This window comes from Crassostrea angulata, chromosome 10, assembly GCF_025612915.1.
Source record: "Crassostrea angulata isolate pt1a10 chromosome 10, ASM2561291v2, whole genome shotgun sequence".
NCBI classification, from domain to species: Eukaryota; Metazoa; Mollusca; class Bivalvia; order Ostreida; family Ostreidae; genus Magallana; species Magallana angulata.
In genome coordinates, this window is record NC_069120.1 from 28,930,160 (window position 1) to 28,947,248 (window position 17,089).

The 17,089-nt window shown below is 33.4% G+C and overlaps 2 protein-coding genes and 1 long non-coding RNA gene across 3 annotated transcripts in view; 1 reads left to right on the forward strand and 2 right to left on the reverse strand.

Moving 5' to 3' along the window:
• Positions 1–447: 447 nt before the first annotated feature.
• Positions 448–1,287, reverse strand: LOC128165092 (uncharacterized). The gene is made up of 3 exons (XR_008241020.1): positions 1,129–1,287; positions 830–946; positions 448–667 (listed from the first exon to the last, which is right to left on the reverse strand). It is a non-coding gene; the product is annotated as an uncharacterized LOC128165092 (long non-coding RNA).
• Positions 1,288–7,465: 6,178 nt separating this feature from the next.
• LOC128165909 (dihydropyrimidine dehydrogenase [NADP(+)]-like) overlaps positions 7,466–17,089 on the reverse strand; it is a 30,131-nt gene continuing 20,507 nt past the window's right edge. Inside the window, exons 19-23 of the mRNA XM_052830851.1 lie at positions 10,212–10,391; positions 9,958–10,104; positions 9,559–9,642; positions 9,048–9,159; positions 7,466–8,773 (exon numbers count right to left, since the gene is read on the reverse strand). Of these exons, the coding sequence (XP_052686811.1) occupies positions 8,631–8,773; positions 9,048–9,159; positions 9,559–9,642; positions 9,958–10,104; positions 10,212–10,391 (666 nt within the window). The 3' untranslated portion in view covers positions 7,466–8,630. The remainder of the gene's footprint in view (positions 8,774–9,047; positions 9,160–9,558; positions 9,643–9,957; positions 10,105–10,211; positions 10,392–17,089) is intronic.
• LOC128165910 (uncharacterized) lies at positions 11,113–15,754 on the forward strand. The gene is made up of 2 exons (XM_052830852.1): positions 11,113–11,618; positions 12,654–15,754. Exon 2 carries the CDS (start codon positions 12,761–12,763, stop codon positions 14,513–14,515), a length of 1,755 nt encoding a protein of 584 aa, XP_052686812.1. The 5' UTR covers positions 11,113–11,618; positions 12,654–12,760; the 3' UTR covers positions 14,516–15,754.

Here is a 17,089-nt window from a genome sequence, read left to right on the forward strand (position 1 = left end):
AACATTCATTTAGGGCCTACAACCATCTTACATTTTACCTGGAGAACAGTGGCTCCACCATTCAACCCAGTTAACACAACAACGTTTTCACAACGTTTTAAAAACGTTGTAGAAATGTTACCAAAATATTTTAAAAACGTTATTACAACGTGAATATGTGTGGTGTTTTTTGCGTTATAATAACATTTGCTGACAAAACATTTTTAAAAACGTTATTACAACGTAAATCTGTGTGGTTTTTGTTACGTTATAATAACATTTTCTAAAAACATTTCTAAGAAATGTTAACAAAGCGTTATAAAAAAACATTTTCTAAACATTGTATGTTATCATTTAGGGAACGTTTTTTAAATCATTTCATTTCCTTATAAAACTTTCTTTCTACTTTTAAAAACTAAGGTATTTAATACAACAATTTTAAATGTTTTATATAAAAGACATGAGCCTTAAACATTTTCATACACAACAGAACAACATCATTTAAAATTTTCCAACTGTGTTATCACAGAACTATACTTCACATATAAATCGACAGTATAATCCATTGTCATTAGATATCAAGACTTCACAGCATCCTAGTGGTCACAGTTTCACAATTTTCTGAAAAGTTTTCACACATTTCGATTGTTATAGTTGCAACAGATGTGTTTCACTGAATTTCTTAGCCCTGAAACAAAAAACAAAACAAAAATAAAACATCTGGTCAGTGGAATTGAATCATTAAAATGGTTTATCCTGTGATGCATTTAGCAAGTTCAATCAACAATTGCATGTATACGTAGTTTATATAAAAATACATATATAATGCTGGGGAATAAATTTCAAATACCTCTATGTTTGATACCCCATGAAAGTCATATCTTCGGCTAACATAAACATCTGGTGCAATGAAACAAAACTTCTCACTCTGGAATGGTACACTGTAGTCAAGCTCTGGGAGCAGCCCCTAGTAAATGGTAAAATATAACTTAAAAGTTGAAAACTGAGTTGCATATCGCTGGCATATGTACACATATATCGTCAATTAAATAACACAAGCAGTATACAGATATGACATGGCTAATAGCACAAAGCCGTTATACACTACTCAAGTTATTATTCTGCATTGAAAGATAAAAAAATTCTTACATTTACCGAAAATATCCCCCATTCAAAATCCTTGCTCTTTGTAAAATGGCGTGGGTTTTTCAAACATTCTGACCCAGTAAGAACTGGGATCGGCTGCTTTCACCCTGGCGATGGCATCCCGCTGTGACATTCAATTAACTCGCAGTAAACACATTGAAAGGGAAAACCCAATGTCCTGCACTCTAAGTATTTTCGTATATTTCCCATAGTTAGATGCTCTGTCTTTCTAATATTTAAATTTAAAAAAAAATACAACAAACAGTATGAATATGAAAATCAATTAATCTGGTTTTTTTTTTAAATAATGATATTTAATATACAGTGTTCTAAAATGTAATTATTGCTTAACTTTTATTTTGTCCGTAGCATGCATAACTGAGGTATGCAAATCTTTAGCATTTAAAAAAGAAAAAACAATCCGATTAATTAGATGTTTTAAAAAACGTTCGCCAAACATTGCCAGGTAATGTTTTTATCATGCTGTCTTATAACATTTTCATTCTGTATTATAAGCAGTTTTCTGACGATAAAGAAATATTCATTTGAAAAACCAATACAATGAAAGCAATTTTGGTCAGGCATTTCTAATTGACAGTGTTATAAAAATCACAAATAAAACATTTTTAAAACATATTCTAGAAATGTTTTATGCTAAATAACCATAACATTTTTTATAATAATTTTACAACGTTGTCAAAACTAAACGGAAATGTTTTTAAAATGTTATATTGATAATGTTTTCTTATAACACCCTTACAACAAAAATAAAATGTTTTTAAAACGTTCTAAAATGTTTTTATGAAAACGTTCTTGGAAATCAACCTTACAACCAGAATAAAATGTTATGAAAACGTTTTACAATCTACACATCAGGGTACAAGGCGTACGGTCTACATGGGGTAGAAATCTCTGTACTCCATGTAATATGGAATGAATAACTTACATGTATAACATCGTGTTAATACAGTGTCAAAATTATTTTTACCTTGTCAATGGAAAATTTCTTGTGGATGAAATTGGAATGCCATGCAATGCTTAAAAAAATATTTCATACATATATGTACTAAATTTTGTTCATGAAAATAGAAACACAATGCAATCCTGCTTAATAGTAATGTACTATTGATAATTCTTTGGTATGTATAAACAAGACTCGTGCCCTGTTTTTGTATATGTAACACTTCACACATGCCTTAAAATCACTAATATTTATTGCTTGAAGTTCAGTTCTCAAAGTTCAATGCATTCTTTTGTTCACAGTTCATCTTTTAAGTGGTATATGTATATTAAACAACACTTTAACATTATCTTTTTCAAACTTAATCATTTCCTCATCTGCAAAAGGAGCAAACGTTCAACAACAAAAATTTAGCATTAACTACACTGATCAGTAAAACAAATTTCAAAAAAGTAATAATAAATCAATTTTTTAAAATTGTGAGTTACGAAGCCGAAAATTGTAACATATATCATATTATATCATAAGCACATCCATATTTATGTGGCAGTAATGTGCAGCTTAACAACAAACAAAGTCTTGATGTACAGTGTTTACTTCCCTAATTTTATTGTCAGAAAATACTGTGGAATCATTTAATTTCATGGGAGCCAATTTTCGTGGATTTTGAGTCTTTTGCTTATTCGTGGAGATGTAATTTCGTGGATGCGTTAAATAAGGTGGTCTTAAAGAATCAAGTAAAAAATGCACACTTGAACATTACTTTTTACATGTAACCGTTGACCATCAAACTGCAGAGTCTCTGCAAAACTCTTCAAAAATCGCCATTGTGTAGGGCTATCCAAATTACAATAAGCTTCGGAGATTCAGAAATTAGAAGAGCAAATACAGTACTTGACTAGAACACTGCAGGACAAAGAAGACAAACTAAAGGAAAAGGCCAAGAGAACAAGCGAATCAAGGGAACTCTTTTGTAGAACGACTTTACGGTGAATCTGACACTTTTCCCTGTCACTGGTGTTGAGTGACTTTGATCTGGATACTCTTAATTGACTCCCAGTTTATCAAAGTAATTCGTTGATTGAAATAACTATTTGTATTTACTTTACTAATATACACTACTGTTAAAACAGTGTTTTGTTATTAATATGTAATTGTTTGCCATGTGCAATTGTTTGGCAGTTGTAGAGCGACGGTCAAGGCGACTCTTGACTTTCCGTAATATTGTCGTAAGTTTGCGGAGATTCAATAAATATTAAAAAACGGAAGCCCACTTATGAATTATCCAAGGGGTTACAATATCACAAAGTATTACATTTTTGTTCTCTATTAAATGTTGAAAATTTTTCACTATAAAACTTAAAACTTTTAAAACTAGATGTTGTCATCAGACAATAATACCCCACAGTAAGTGTCTAGACACGCCATTGTACCTGTGTTGATAAAAGAGGAGGACACATGCAATTTCAGGATCTATTAATCAAAGGCCTGAAGGGCCATAATGGCTTACAGGTTTGATATGACTATATTTACATGGATCGAGTATGATTCCCTCTATTTCTTACGGAAACTTTAGTTTATTTATAGCTCTATAGAAAGTAACTAGCTACATGTAATTCATAGATCTATAGAAACTAACAGGACCAATATCAACATGTCCCATTTGTTGATTGGTCGAACCTTGGTGACCGAAACAGACAGGATTGAAATCTAGACGCCTCTTTTATCAATTGGTTGAAACCACCATTGCTTTTAGGAAAATCATAGACTGCATAAAATAATAATGATGATGTCAGACTCAAACTCCAATATGAGACAATTTGTTTCTTTCTTTTATCCAACGACTGAAGTGCATTAACTGTAAATTCATTCAACTATAGAGGACACAAAAACACTTAAAACCAACATGCTCTCAAATATCAGTATACCTTGTATTCCTATGCACTATGAACTTGCGCGAGAGTTGGTGCACGGTGCGACGTAACAGGACCACAGCCAGCGCGAAATCATTGCGCGTAAAAATAATATAACCAAATGATGAAATGTACTGTATGTTATGTACTATAATTAATGAATGCTCATAAACTCTACACCAACAAGTATTATTCCATTTTATATGTATTTCATAAATGTATATGTATTCATATTTTACTGGGGTTTTTCTACTTTTTTAAGAGTCTGACCTTCGCAAGCTTTTATAAAAAATATAGATTCACAAGGCAGTTCTAACACCTTCTATTTTATTTTTTTCCCTTTGTACAGAGATAAACTCTTTGGAGGGAGGGGAGGGCAAGAAAAAGGCAGAACTATGCAATTACAGCAAACTTGTTTTGACACCAAATTTAATTTAAATTAATTACTGCACTATAACTTTGCAGTCAGTCTCTCTTCACATGACATGTGTACACAGTCATTTTCAGAGGCATACTATACGATGTCTCTATGTTATAGTAATGTGACATCGCTTCCGTATATGACTTGCAATCAAGCTTAACTGTATGTTGTTTTCTTATTTGAGTACATTTGGTCTCAAGTTTCCAAAATTTTTACGACAAATAAACAGTTCAATCATAGCACAACCAAAGTAACTCCATCGAGGGAACATTGTCCTATTTTTAGATCTTGGAAAATCCCCAACATTCGATAATGGCGGAGGTGTCGAAGAAGGCACATTATATTAAAACAAGGTGTAATTGCCCCTCTATTTATGCATTTATTACCGATTTATAATCCCAGTTTCAATATATCTCAATTATAAGTTCAGTTCTTTAACCGTTAAACACTTTCCCCCTTGCTGAGATCGATGTCGATCGAAGTTAACGACGCTCTCTGCGGGTGCAAACGTTTTTATGAAGATTGAACGAAATAACGACAACTTTACATTTACTTATCACTGTTATGATCTGAAATAATTGGGAAAACATTTTTTGCTTATAATACATGTAAGTATGCATAGCGGAAAGCATGGCGGCACTGTGTGATGCATGGCGGCACTGTGTGATGCATGGCGGGGGCATATACCTCTATGCAAAAACGGCCTAGGGAAAACACTGCAGTTAATATTCATTCGCGTTAGATTTCGAGTTTATTTAAATAAAGTCAATTCATATTGGTTAAAATAACATAAGTAATAATAACATATGGAAAATATAATCTTGCTTACAGATATTTATTATGAACAACAAACAGTTAACTTTGCAACATTCGAATAGAACTATTTTTTGTCGCGCATGTTCAGATAACTGAACTCTTTGCCGTAAAGATTATCCGGCAACTAGATGGCCGTAAGCCATAAAAAATCATAATTTTCATAAAGGGCGAGACTATCAACTTAAAGTTTGACAGAATTGTATTCAGCAATTTCTAAGCACTACCTTAGTTTCATTGTTAATGACGGAAGACCAACAATTGATAAAATAATATAGGTTACTATTCAAAGGCGTTTGTAATTTTTTCCAATAGAAAGGTTACATGTAGACGAAAGACACATTACAATAGGATTGGGCCTTCTGCTGATTGTATAAAACGTGCTCTGACTCTTGCTCGTTCTTTGAGCATTCAAGAAACAAACTTTTTGGAAGCAAAAAGACGTTTACAATGATTTAGAAAGTTATTGTGTTAGATGTTAAATGCTAGTAGGTTTCATTGTTTGTTTCCAAGACATGAACAAATATAGCATTTAGTACTGTTCTAATTTTAGTATTCTTGAGGATGTACAGTCTCCTGTCTTAACTTGGTTGTTCCTTTGAAAAACAAATATTCATATTGCCCTACATTTTACATGTTTCTGATGTGCAGAAGACATGTTTTCTTTTCTACGGATTTTCAGTTTAAATGTTTAATAACAAAAGGGGCATAAATTAACAATTCATATTTTATTTTCTCGATAAATAATTGTCTTTAGCTGAGAGTTTGTTTTAACTGTATAACTTCTTCTCAACAGAATCTTAATAAATTTATTTCAATTACTTTTCTTGGCTCCAAATTCTTCAATTCATGGAAAATTCAACAAGATATCTGTGAGCCAATGCTCATACCCTCGCTATGATGTGAATATGCAAAATAAGCAAAGTCGTAATTTTACATGAAATTGACGCCCGATTAGTACATAAATATATCACACGATATGGCAGGACTACTCAAAAAGTGTGTTAAAAATTACAAGCATCTCCAATTTATAGTTGCTGAGAAATCTTTGACAAAAATATGTTTGATTTAAGCTAAAAAATAAACTAAGTCGTCACTAACAGGAAGTTGGCGTCCGATTGGTACTATATAAATAGTGCCTATTTGGGAGGGTAACAGTTGAAATTGACACCCCGAGAAAACCATTGAAGCGTCGGTTGACAATGGTTTTCTCGGGGTGTCAATTTCAACAGTTATCCTCCCAAACAGGCACTATTTATTTTGTTATACTGAATGTCTTAATTTTAAAGAAAACATCATGCACTGCTTTTAGATAGAAATAACGTGAATTATAAGGCGAGTCGTACGCGCATGATTTTAGCGCATGTAACAATTCGTAATGTTACCCGTTGCTAAGTGCGTTGCTAACGCTGAGGGTAAAAGTATATAAATAGTGCCTGTTTGGGAGGGTAACAGTTGAAATTGACACCCCGAGAAAACCATTGTCAACCGACGCTAAGCGGAGGTTGACAATGGTTTTCGAGGGGTGTCAATTTCAACTGTTATCCTCCCAAACAGGCACTATTTATTTTGTTATACTGAATGTCTTTTTAAAAATTTTAAAGAAAATTTTACTGCTTTTATATAGGAATAACGTGAATTCTACAGCGAACCGTACGGGCATAATTTTCGCGCACGAAACATTTTTTAATGTTACCCGTTGCCAAGTGCGTTGCTAACGCTGAGGGTAATAGTAAATATTATTAACTGCGTCTTAACCAATCAGATTTCAGTATTTAACATGAAAGTATAACAAAACAAATTATGAACTGCGTCTAAACCAATCAGATTTCAGTATTTAACATGCAAGTATAACAAAAAAATATATCCAACGATATGACATGCCTACACAAAAAGTGTGTTAAAAATTCAGGCATCTGCTATTTATAGTTGCTGAAAATTTTTGACGAAAATTCGTTTAAAAAATTAGGCTAAAATTAATAGTCATCATCTAACAGGAAGTTGACGTCCGATTGGTACAGAAATATATCCCACGATATTGCATGCCTACACAAATAGTGTGTTAAAATTTCAAGCATCTGCAATGAATACTGAGAAAAACGTGAGAGAAATTTTTGTTATGGACAGACAGATGGGCGGACGGATGGACAGACAGACACACAAGGATAAAAGAGTATACACCCTTCTCCTTCGAAGCGGGGGTATAATAACAAATCACATTAAATATATATATATCATGCAATTCTTTATTTTCTATTTGTCACTACATAATACAAACATTAACCGATTAAATTCACCATGAGCAATATAACCAAGTTAACATAATCAGAATAAGTGAATATGCTGTTAAAATTAACACAATATTATATAAAGTGAATACGATATGCATTTCACGAAATGTATAAACGTAGAGGTATAATGCAAAATACCGGTTATCTATGTGAAATCAAACAAGAAATACCAATATGGTTTAAAATTCTAACAAAAAAGCAGATTGGTTAAATTAAAGTTTTTAAAAAAAGTACAGTATTCTAGCCCAGCTATTAGTTTAATAATACGTTAGCCCATTTTTAATACTGGTACTCCTGTAAAACAAGTTTCAAAATATTTCCCACAAAAATACAAACAAAATACAAAACCTTCATGTAAAAGAGTTACAAAACATGTTGTCACAGCTGATCAATTTACTTTGCATTAAGAAAAATATATGAACTAAACAATGCAGGGGATTTTTTCACAACAAATCATCAATTTAAATCAAAATCATGAATTAGAGGTAGACAATCAAAAGACACCACAACAGCTAAAATAATGGAGACATTGCTGTCTTCCATAAAAACACGGCAAAATTAACTGTACCCAAACTCAAGTGTAACTTATTTATACATTATTAATATTCATATAAAATATTTTTTTCAACATTTATACATTGTTATTATTTATACAAAATATTTTTTTTCAACCAAAATTAAATTACATTGTGGGATGCAGGATTAATGACATGTTGTTAAAAAGTCCACGTTTTACATAAATGAATATATATTGGGTTTAAAAAAACCCAAAAACAAAAACAAATATGACTAAGTCCAGAATTCAGATTTCTTCAACATGAAAAAATTAACTTTGAAAGAGATTTCTAATTTGATATCATAACAGAACAATCGTTACTTAAATGACTAGGTTTCACACCAATCTCTAACTCAAGAACCCTCCCTTTTCCAATATATATAACATCACCCTATATATAGCTACCAATTACATCATCTACTAGGATATGGATTTCAACATTTTTTTAACAAAGCTACTTTATACTTCATGATCTAGAAAATAGAATAAAGATATCCTACAGATACAGTCATTGAGGACGATGGTTAAATCTTTCTTTTGATTGGGCAGTTTAATTGGTCTCCATGCTGACTCCTGGCAGGAGATTATTCCCTGTGCCTAGAGGGATGCCTCGCTTTGGTATGTAGGGTGTTGTCCTGGGAACCATGCTGATGCAGTCGATGATAGGACACACAGACAGACACAGGGTGCAACCTATAATGTAATGGCGGGTAAAATTTCATTTTATGTTAATGCATCAAATTAAAACATACTTTAAGGTAAACCGAATTTTTGTATAACAAAAATGCTGAGATTCAATATTTTTTCCTAATTCTACCTTGCTCTACTATGGCAATAATATTTTCTAGTTTTCAATAAAAATTTATCTTTTTAAAATGGATTTTGCATTAAAACTTCATTTTCATTTCTCATATTTGATAGACGAAGTTCAGGACATTTGGTATCAACTGCATTTAAACTGAATTACCTGTGCAATCATCCGTGACAGTAGGAAGGTGAGTCTGGGCGTCAAACTTGATGGCCTGGTATCCAGAGTCATTGCAGGTCATGTAACATTTCCCACAGTTTATGCACATTTCCTGCAAATAATTACCAGTATATTAATATTAATGAAAAATATTCTAGATTGTATAATGTTGAAGATTGACAATTTACCATCAGACTTAACATGAATACTGTCTGGTTGAATTCCTGTGCTACAATTCATGATCGGTCAAGTTATTTAAACCCCTAACCGTAACTTGTTCTATTGTGGAATTTTACAATGAATACACAAATGCAGAACATGAAAAAGTGGAAAACTTTCAACTACAAACGATAATTCTCAGTTTACACCAATCAACACAAAATTTGAATAACGGCCCCCCTATTGCATGGACTGACTAGTGATATACAGTCTTCATTTCTTCCTTAGATGATTTGGATTATATTTGTGGTAAATAATTTTTTCCAACCATATTTATCTCTCTGTTTATTACCTCATCAATGAGTGCCACCACCTGTTCCTGATTGTTCAAGTCTCCATAAGTCCCGATCCTGGATAAGGCCAGACCAATGACATCCTGAAAATGAGAATTTAATAAACTCTTCTTCTCATGGATATAAATTTCAATCACTTTTTAAATGCAGCAAGACCTTAATAACAGTAATGAAAGAGAAGTTACAACTAAAAACATAAAGTAAGGATTTGATAAGAAAGAAAGAAAGAAAGAAAGAAAGAAAGAAAGAAGCTACCTCATGAAAGCAAGAGTAAAAGATACAGACACAGAGGGGTGAAGAAAGATTAGACTTAAATATAAAATCATTCTTTAAAACTGTCAATTTTTATAGTTTACATTCCAAACAGCTGACATATCATCAATTAAACAGGAAATTACCTTGACTGTGGGTATAGGCTTCTTTGGGGCATTTGCTGGTCTCTGGGGCTCTGGTATGTTCTCTTCACTTAGCAGGTCTTTCTCTTTGTACAGACGGTCCTTCAGTTCTTGTCTTTTGGCCAGATATGGACCAAAGGATGGGAGATTCTAAAATGAAAATTTCAGACTTCATTCCTTGTTTTCATATTATTAAGGCTTGGCATGTAAAAAAATATAGTTAAGCTCAACTTCATTTAATTCAGTAAGAGACTGACCTCTCCAATTATGTCTTTCACTTTCAGGACGGGTTTCCCCAGTTGGTGGGGTGCAGTAGGGGGACTCTGACCATCCCAGTTATGAAGTTCCTCCACGCTTCGAAGGTACAGCAGAGTCTTGAGTCCTGTGATGTAGTCATCTATCACTGTGTATTCCTGATTGTGAACGGCACTACACACCTGAAACATTTAAAAAGTAAAATTACGAAATTAAAAAGAGATTGATTAACAAAATTCTTCTAAACTAAAACCATTTAAGGGTTTCTTTTGCCCAAATTGACTGAATTGCATTAAAAGTGTTTTCGAGTCATGAAAATCTATTTGTGTCAAGTTTGATTTATGACTATTAAAATGAACAAACAATTCAGATTCTTAAGAGGTAATCTATAACTTTAAATTATTACCCCAAATTGTTCACATACAAATTAGCAAAAAAAGGGAGGCTATATACAGTAATACTCTCTTATAGCAAAGTTTTAGGGACCAATGGATTTACTTTGCTCTATCCGTAAGTCATATAACAAATTTTTAACATGTTTTTTCAAGATGACTATCATTTGTAGTCACTGAGGCATGAAATAAAATACCTTTTCTAAAAACCTTAGATAATTGGATGGTTTTTAAAGTATAAGAACTTTTGAAAATTGAATTCATTCAAAAATTATGCCGATTAGTATTTCTTAGTTGAAAACTTATTATACATGTAAAACAAATCATTATAAAAGATGTAAATTTCATTTTTACCTCTATGGGGATTGAAAATCAATTTGTTATACCAGTATTCATATTCCTCATTCCTTTTTTTTGGAGTTTGTTATAAACATAAAAGTTTCGCATGGATTTGTTAAGAATTTTTGCCAGGGCCACGACAAAATTTTGCTATATCAGAGATTTCACTGTATCTGTGTTCATACTACCGGTAAATGAGTTTTATTGTATTTGAATAAACAATTCAGATCCTTAAGCAGAAATCTATAATTTCAAATTTTTACCCCAAATTATTCAAATACAAATTAGCGAAATAAAAGGGGGCAATGTCATGATATATTTAATCAATGTATCTATTTGTAGATTCTGAGTTGTATACATGTATAATCAATATGTTCGTTTTGACTTTGATGTAAGGAGAAGGCTGAAATGGGCTGAGGCTGCTGCCTATTCCCATTTGTTATTATTGAGTAAATTAGTGGTTAGCTTAAACTAAAAAAATATCAGCAATCCAATGCAAATTTAAAATCAGGAACACACTGCCCACAGGTAGGCAGACTGCGGGACATTTAAATCTATTTTAATAGGCATCCAGGAAGTAAATTACAAATCTCGCCAACTCTCGTTTTAATCATTAATTGGTTTCGAAAGTCTGTTGTGTGAATTTCCTTCCACTACATCAGAAAATATCTTTAGAAGGTAAGGGGAGTGTATTTAATTTTGTTTGTTTGTTTTGTTTTGGGTTTTTTAGGGTGGGGGTGGGGGTGTTTGGGGGATGGGGATGGGGATGTGGAATGAATAAGTTTGGAACTTTTGGGATTCGTTTAAATCTTTATTACAATAAAACTTTTGTTTATTACCTTAAGTTTACAAGATCTAAATCCAAAAATACATAAAGTTGTTGATTTGAACAGTTTACTTTCACTTTAGTTTTGTTGAAGTGAGCTGGAAATCTCTATTGTCAAGTCGTATATAAAATTCTTGTTTGAAATGATGTTATTTTCATGATATTTCAATAAATATTTAAACAATTGACTTGAAAACTAATAGGGTTGTTCCTTTTACCATGCCAAAAAAAGTGTACGAAGTTTGATAAACATTCGTGTCATGGTTTTCTTTGAATATTGCTTATAAGCAGTAAAGCTGAAGGAGACACACATACACACACACGTGCCCGCACAGCAGCAATGTTATATCCCCTTCGCAACAAGTTGAACGAGGGGGATAATTAAACTTTAAACTATTTAGATTCAAGTTTTAAGGTGGTAAAGGTTTAATCTTTCTGTTAATGTGTTGTTCATAGTGGGTATATATTTGACTTAAAATTGCAATTGATCAAGCCAGTAATGAACTAGAATGCTCACAGATTTTTTAAAAGGATACAGTACGTGTCAACATTAAAAATTGCAGGGTTTAGGTTAGCATGACTATCTCCAAAGTTTTGTCCTTTTTCATAAATTGAACATTTCATTCTATTTTATTAAACAGTTCCAATGTATATAATTTTAAAGATAGGTTTTAGATAATAAAATTCTTATTTTTATCTTGATACAAAAACTACAGTAGTTTTCACATTTAACTCATATAAATAATTAGCAAATTTTTTCTTCAATTTAAATCTGTTTAGGAATAAACATTGACCACTTTGAATATTGAATAAATTAAAGTTGAAATATGAAGATGCTGTTGTTGTTGACTTACAAGTTTTATTTAAAATAAAATATTTTCATACAGATGGCATCATCGAAATTCAGTGCACCACCAACAGCCCAGCACTATTTGGTGTGTGGTACTGAAGACTGTGAGAATTACAACTGTCAGTTTTACATTGTCACCAACCAATGTGTGAACAATGCAGAGATGAACATCAGAAGAGCTCAGAAACAAAGAACCATGAAGTAGTCTCTTACCAACAACGCCAAAGACAACTTCCTGAAGTTAAATGCCAAATCCATGTAAACCGATATGTTGACATGCTTTGTGAGCAATGTCAAGTTCCAGTTTGTTCAAAATGCGCAACCAAAGACCATGTTGGACACACATTTATAGATTTAGAAACAGTGTATGCAGAAAAATGTGCTATTTGTCTGGATGAAATCAACAAAATTGAAGAGTATTTCCTCCCAACTTCACAGGATTTTCTCAAATCTATTAAGAAAGATTCAACAGAAATAAAGAAGATCATGGATGACATAAGAGCATCAATAAAGGCTGAAGCTGAATCTCTGAAGAGAATGGTTGACAAGGTCACATCACATAAAATAGAACAAGTCAACGAAATAGAAGAGTCATTCCAACAACAGTTAAAATCACAAGACATAAAGTATAATGGCTACATTTCTTATCTCCATGAGCTTGTTAAGAAGTTCCATGGCTACCTTTCCTCTGAAGATATTAAAACCCTTATGAGTGAAATTACAACAAATCTAAAAATAGACCTAATACCAGCAACCACCAAACCGGTCCCTCCAGAGTTTACTGCTGGTCAATACAGCAAGGAGGATGTCACCAAACTACTGGGTAGAGTTAAGGTTCCAGATATAAAACCAGAAATCAGAAAAATAAAACCCATGGAGACCCCCGCTACACAGTTGAAACCTACAGGGAAACAGAGGCAACAAAACAGAGAGAAATCTGATGGGAAACAAACACTGTGTCTGTCTTCCTCTCTCACCAAGGTCAGGGAGTACACAGTACCAGGTGTTGACAATATATGGCATATATCATTTAGTAAATCAGGTACAGTCTGGGGCAGTGATTATCATGGTAACCTTGTCCAAACAGATCTACAGGGGAATCAGCTACAGAAGATACAAACCAGTGGTGGATATGGCTACCACACAGTCACACAGGACGGGGATCTGATCTATACAGACAGAAAGAACAAGGTCATCAACAGGATAAAACAGGATAAAACAATCACTGAATTCATTAAAACAGGAGACTGGGACCAAATCTGCATACACTCCTCCCGCATCAACGGGGACATACTGGTGGGCATGAGAAAGTATAAAGAGGCTAAAGTCACCAGGTACAAGAAGACAGGGAAAGAAATACAGAACATACAGAGGGACAACATAGGACAGGAACTGTATAGTTATCCACACTATATCACAGAAAACATCAATGGTGATATCTGTACATCAGACTTTAACAACCGAGCTGTAGTGGTAGTGAATAATTCAGGACAATACAGGTTCTCCTACACAGGTCAGAGGTCAAGGTTTATTCCCTGTGCTATCAACAAAGGAAAGGAATTGTATAGAAATCCACACTTCACAGAAAACATCATCCAAACATCAGGACAATACAGGTTCTCCTACAATGGTCAGATTTCAGAGTTTCTTCCTTTTGGTATTTGTACTGATCTCCTTGGTCACATCCTGGTGGGCAATGTTCCTCACTTTGGCTCATTCAATTTAACTGACAGAAACAATGTTCATATTTTGGATCAGAACGGCCAGTTCTTGTCTTTACTACTTACACAAAAGCAATATATAGACCATCCCGGTAGTTTGCGTGTGGATGATGAGAACAATCTTCATATTGGAGAACATCACAGCAACACAGTGACTGTGCACAAGTATCCACAGTAACCTTGATTCTGGTACTGTATGAATGTATCAGATTATTTTTGATATAAAGTTATTAACTGTCACACATTTTCGTACATTCATGCTGAAAATTGTCTACTGTATTATGTGATGATGATTTCATTCGGAGTGTGATCAAATCAAATAAAACCTGAAGTGCTTTCTGATTGATTTGATCACCCCCTGACCGAAATTATTCCCTAATAATGATTCCTTTATACTTATATTTATGTAATTTTTAGCAACTGTACAATTAAAAATTTGAATGTAATAAGCAAACTCCACTTGTGGCCCAATTTTAGGTCATTTGAATTGGAATCATCGGGGGCCAATATTCGTGGCTTTTGTTGGTAACCCTTGTCCATGACTTTACAGCCCACGAATTTATATACAAGCATTTGTATAATATTTATCAAAATTATCAGAACTTGCTAACACCAAAATTAAGTCCCCACGAACCAGGAAAATTTTTGCTACCCACAAACATTGACCCCCACAAATAACAAGAGGCCCATGGGCCACATCGCTCACCTGAGGAACAATAGGTATGATAGAATCAGCTTAATGGAGTCATAATACAAACTATCTGGACAATAAAATTATTTTGAGGAAAAAAACAAAAAAAAAATACATAAAAAAAACTATCTGGACAATGTACAATAATACATATAGATCCTGTATAAATAAAATCCATTTTTCCCCCTGGATATTCTTGTGTTTATAATCATTAGTCCCTTTTCTAACAGGATGATTTAATAGTCATATCACTTGTTGAGTATTGCAGTACTCAAAAAGATCCTTAACAATTGTTTATATATGGGATATAAACCTACATCAAACTCTGAACCTTCTTGTGAGACTGAAGAATTGTCCTTGGGCCAAAGTCTTAACAATTACAAAGAATCATCTGGCTGATTAGTTTCTGAGAAGAAGATTTTTAAAGATTTTCTCTATATGTTCCTATGTAAAACTTTAACAACCCCCACATGTGGCACCACCCAACCCCCAGGGATCATGATTTTCACAACTTTGAATCTAAACTACCTGAGGATGCTTCCACACAAGTTTCAGCTTTCCTGGTTGATAAGTTTCTGAGAAGAAGATTTTTAAAGATTTACTCTACATATTCCTTTTTAAAACTTTGACCACCCCCCCCCCCTCTCCCAAAGGGGGGTCAAAGTTTAACATACCTGAGGATACTTCCACACAAGTTTCAGCTTTCCTGGCTGATTAGTCTCTGAGAAGAAGATTTTTAAGGATTTACTCTGTATATTCCTTTGTTAAACTTTGACCCCCCCCCCCATTGTGGCCCCACCCTAACCCCAGGGATCATGATTTTCACAACTTTGAATTTACACTACCTGAGGATGCTTCCACATAAGTTTCAGCTTTCCTGGTTGATAAGTTTCTGAGAAGAAGATTTTTAAAGATTTACTGTACAAATTCCTTTTTAAAACTTTGACACCCCCCCCCCCCCTCCCAAAGGGGGGTCAAAGTTTAACATACCTGAGGATACTTCCACACAAGTTTCAGCTTTCCTGGCTGATTAGTTTCTGAGAAGAAGATTTTTAAGAATTTACTCTGTATATTCCTTTGTTAAACTTTGACCCCCCCCCCCCCCCCCTTGTGGCCCCACCCTAACCCCGGGGATCATGATTTTCACAACTTTGAATCTACACTACCTGAGAATGCTTCCACACAAGTTTCAGCTTTTCTGGCTTAATGGTCCTTGAGAAGAAGATTTTTGAAAATTCCTCAAAAATTTTCATTAATTATCTCCCCTTCAAAAAGGGGTGTGACCCTTAATTTTCACAACTTTGAATCCCCTTTGCCTAATGATGATTTGTGCCAAGTTTGGTTGAAATTGGCCAAGTAGTTCTTGAAAAGATGTTGAAAATGTGAAAAGTTTACTGACAGACGGATGACAGACAAAATGTGATCAGAAAACCTCACTTGAGCTTTCAGCTCAGGTAAGCTAAAAATGATTCCACAGTATAGGACTGTATAGTACAAAATCAATATGAAGTGTCATCACATGCAAAGACACTGAAGAATGTAACTATTCTTTGTTAAGGCATTTAATTGCAGAAAACGATTTCTTTATAATATTTTGATAGAAAAAAAATCATTTAAAATCTGGCAATCTATAATCATTTTGAGCTATTGATAAGGTATGCATTGCCGTCTTCGTGTATGTGGCCACTAAGATTTTATAAATGGATATGTATAATCCCAGTCTCATTAAGCTAGTGCACTTTCTTATTGCAATCATAGTAGTTTTAAAAGCATTTTAAGAATTATTAGTATTTTGATTAAATGCTAGTAATTTTAAACAACTCACTGAAGATTTGATAGCTTATCTTTTTAACACCTCTGCAGCCCCATCGAATCCATTGCATCTGTCACTTATTATCTTTGGCATTGCATTGAGTCAATGAAATTATCAAAAAATCCATAATGACCTGTATATCCCTGTTGTCTGCGATAGGTGACCATATTGAGCAGTTTAAAGATTACGGTAATGAATGAATTATTGTAATGTCGAGACAGAATCATGATTAAGTGGCAGTTGAATAA

What these genes read in the sequence shown, in the direction of transcription:
- LOC128165910 (XM_052830852.1), top strand. Translation starts at nt 12,761, where the DNA reads ATGTGTGAACAATGCAGAGATGAACATCAGAAGAGCTCAGAAACAAAG.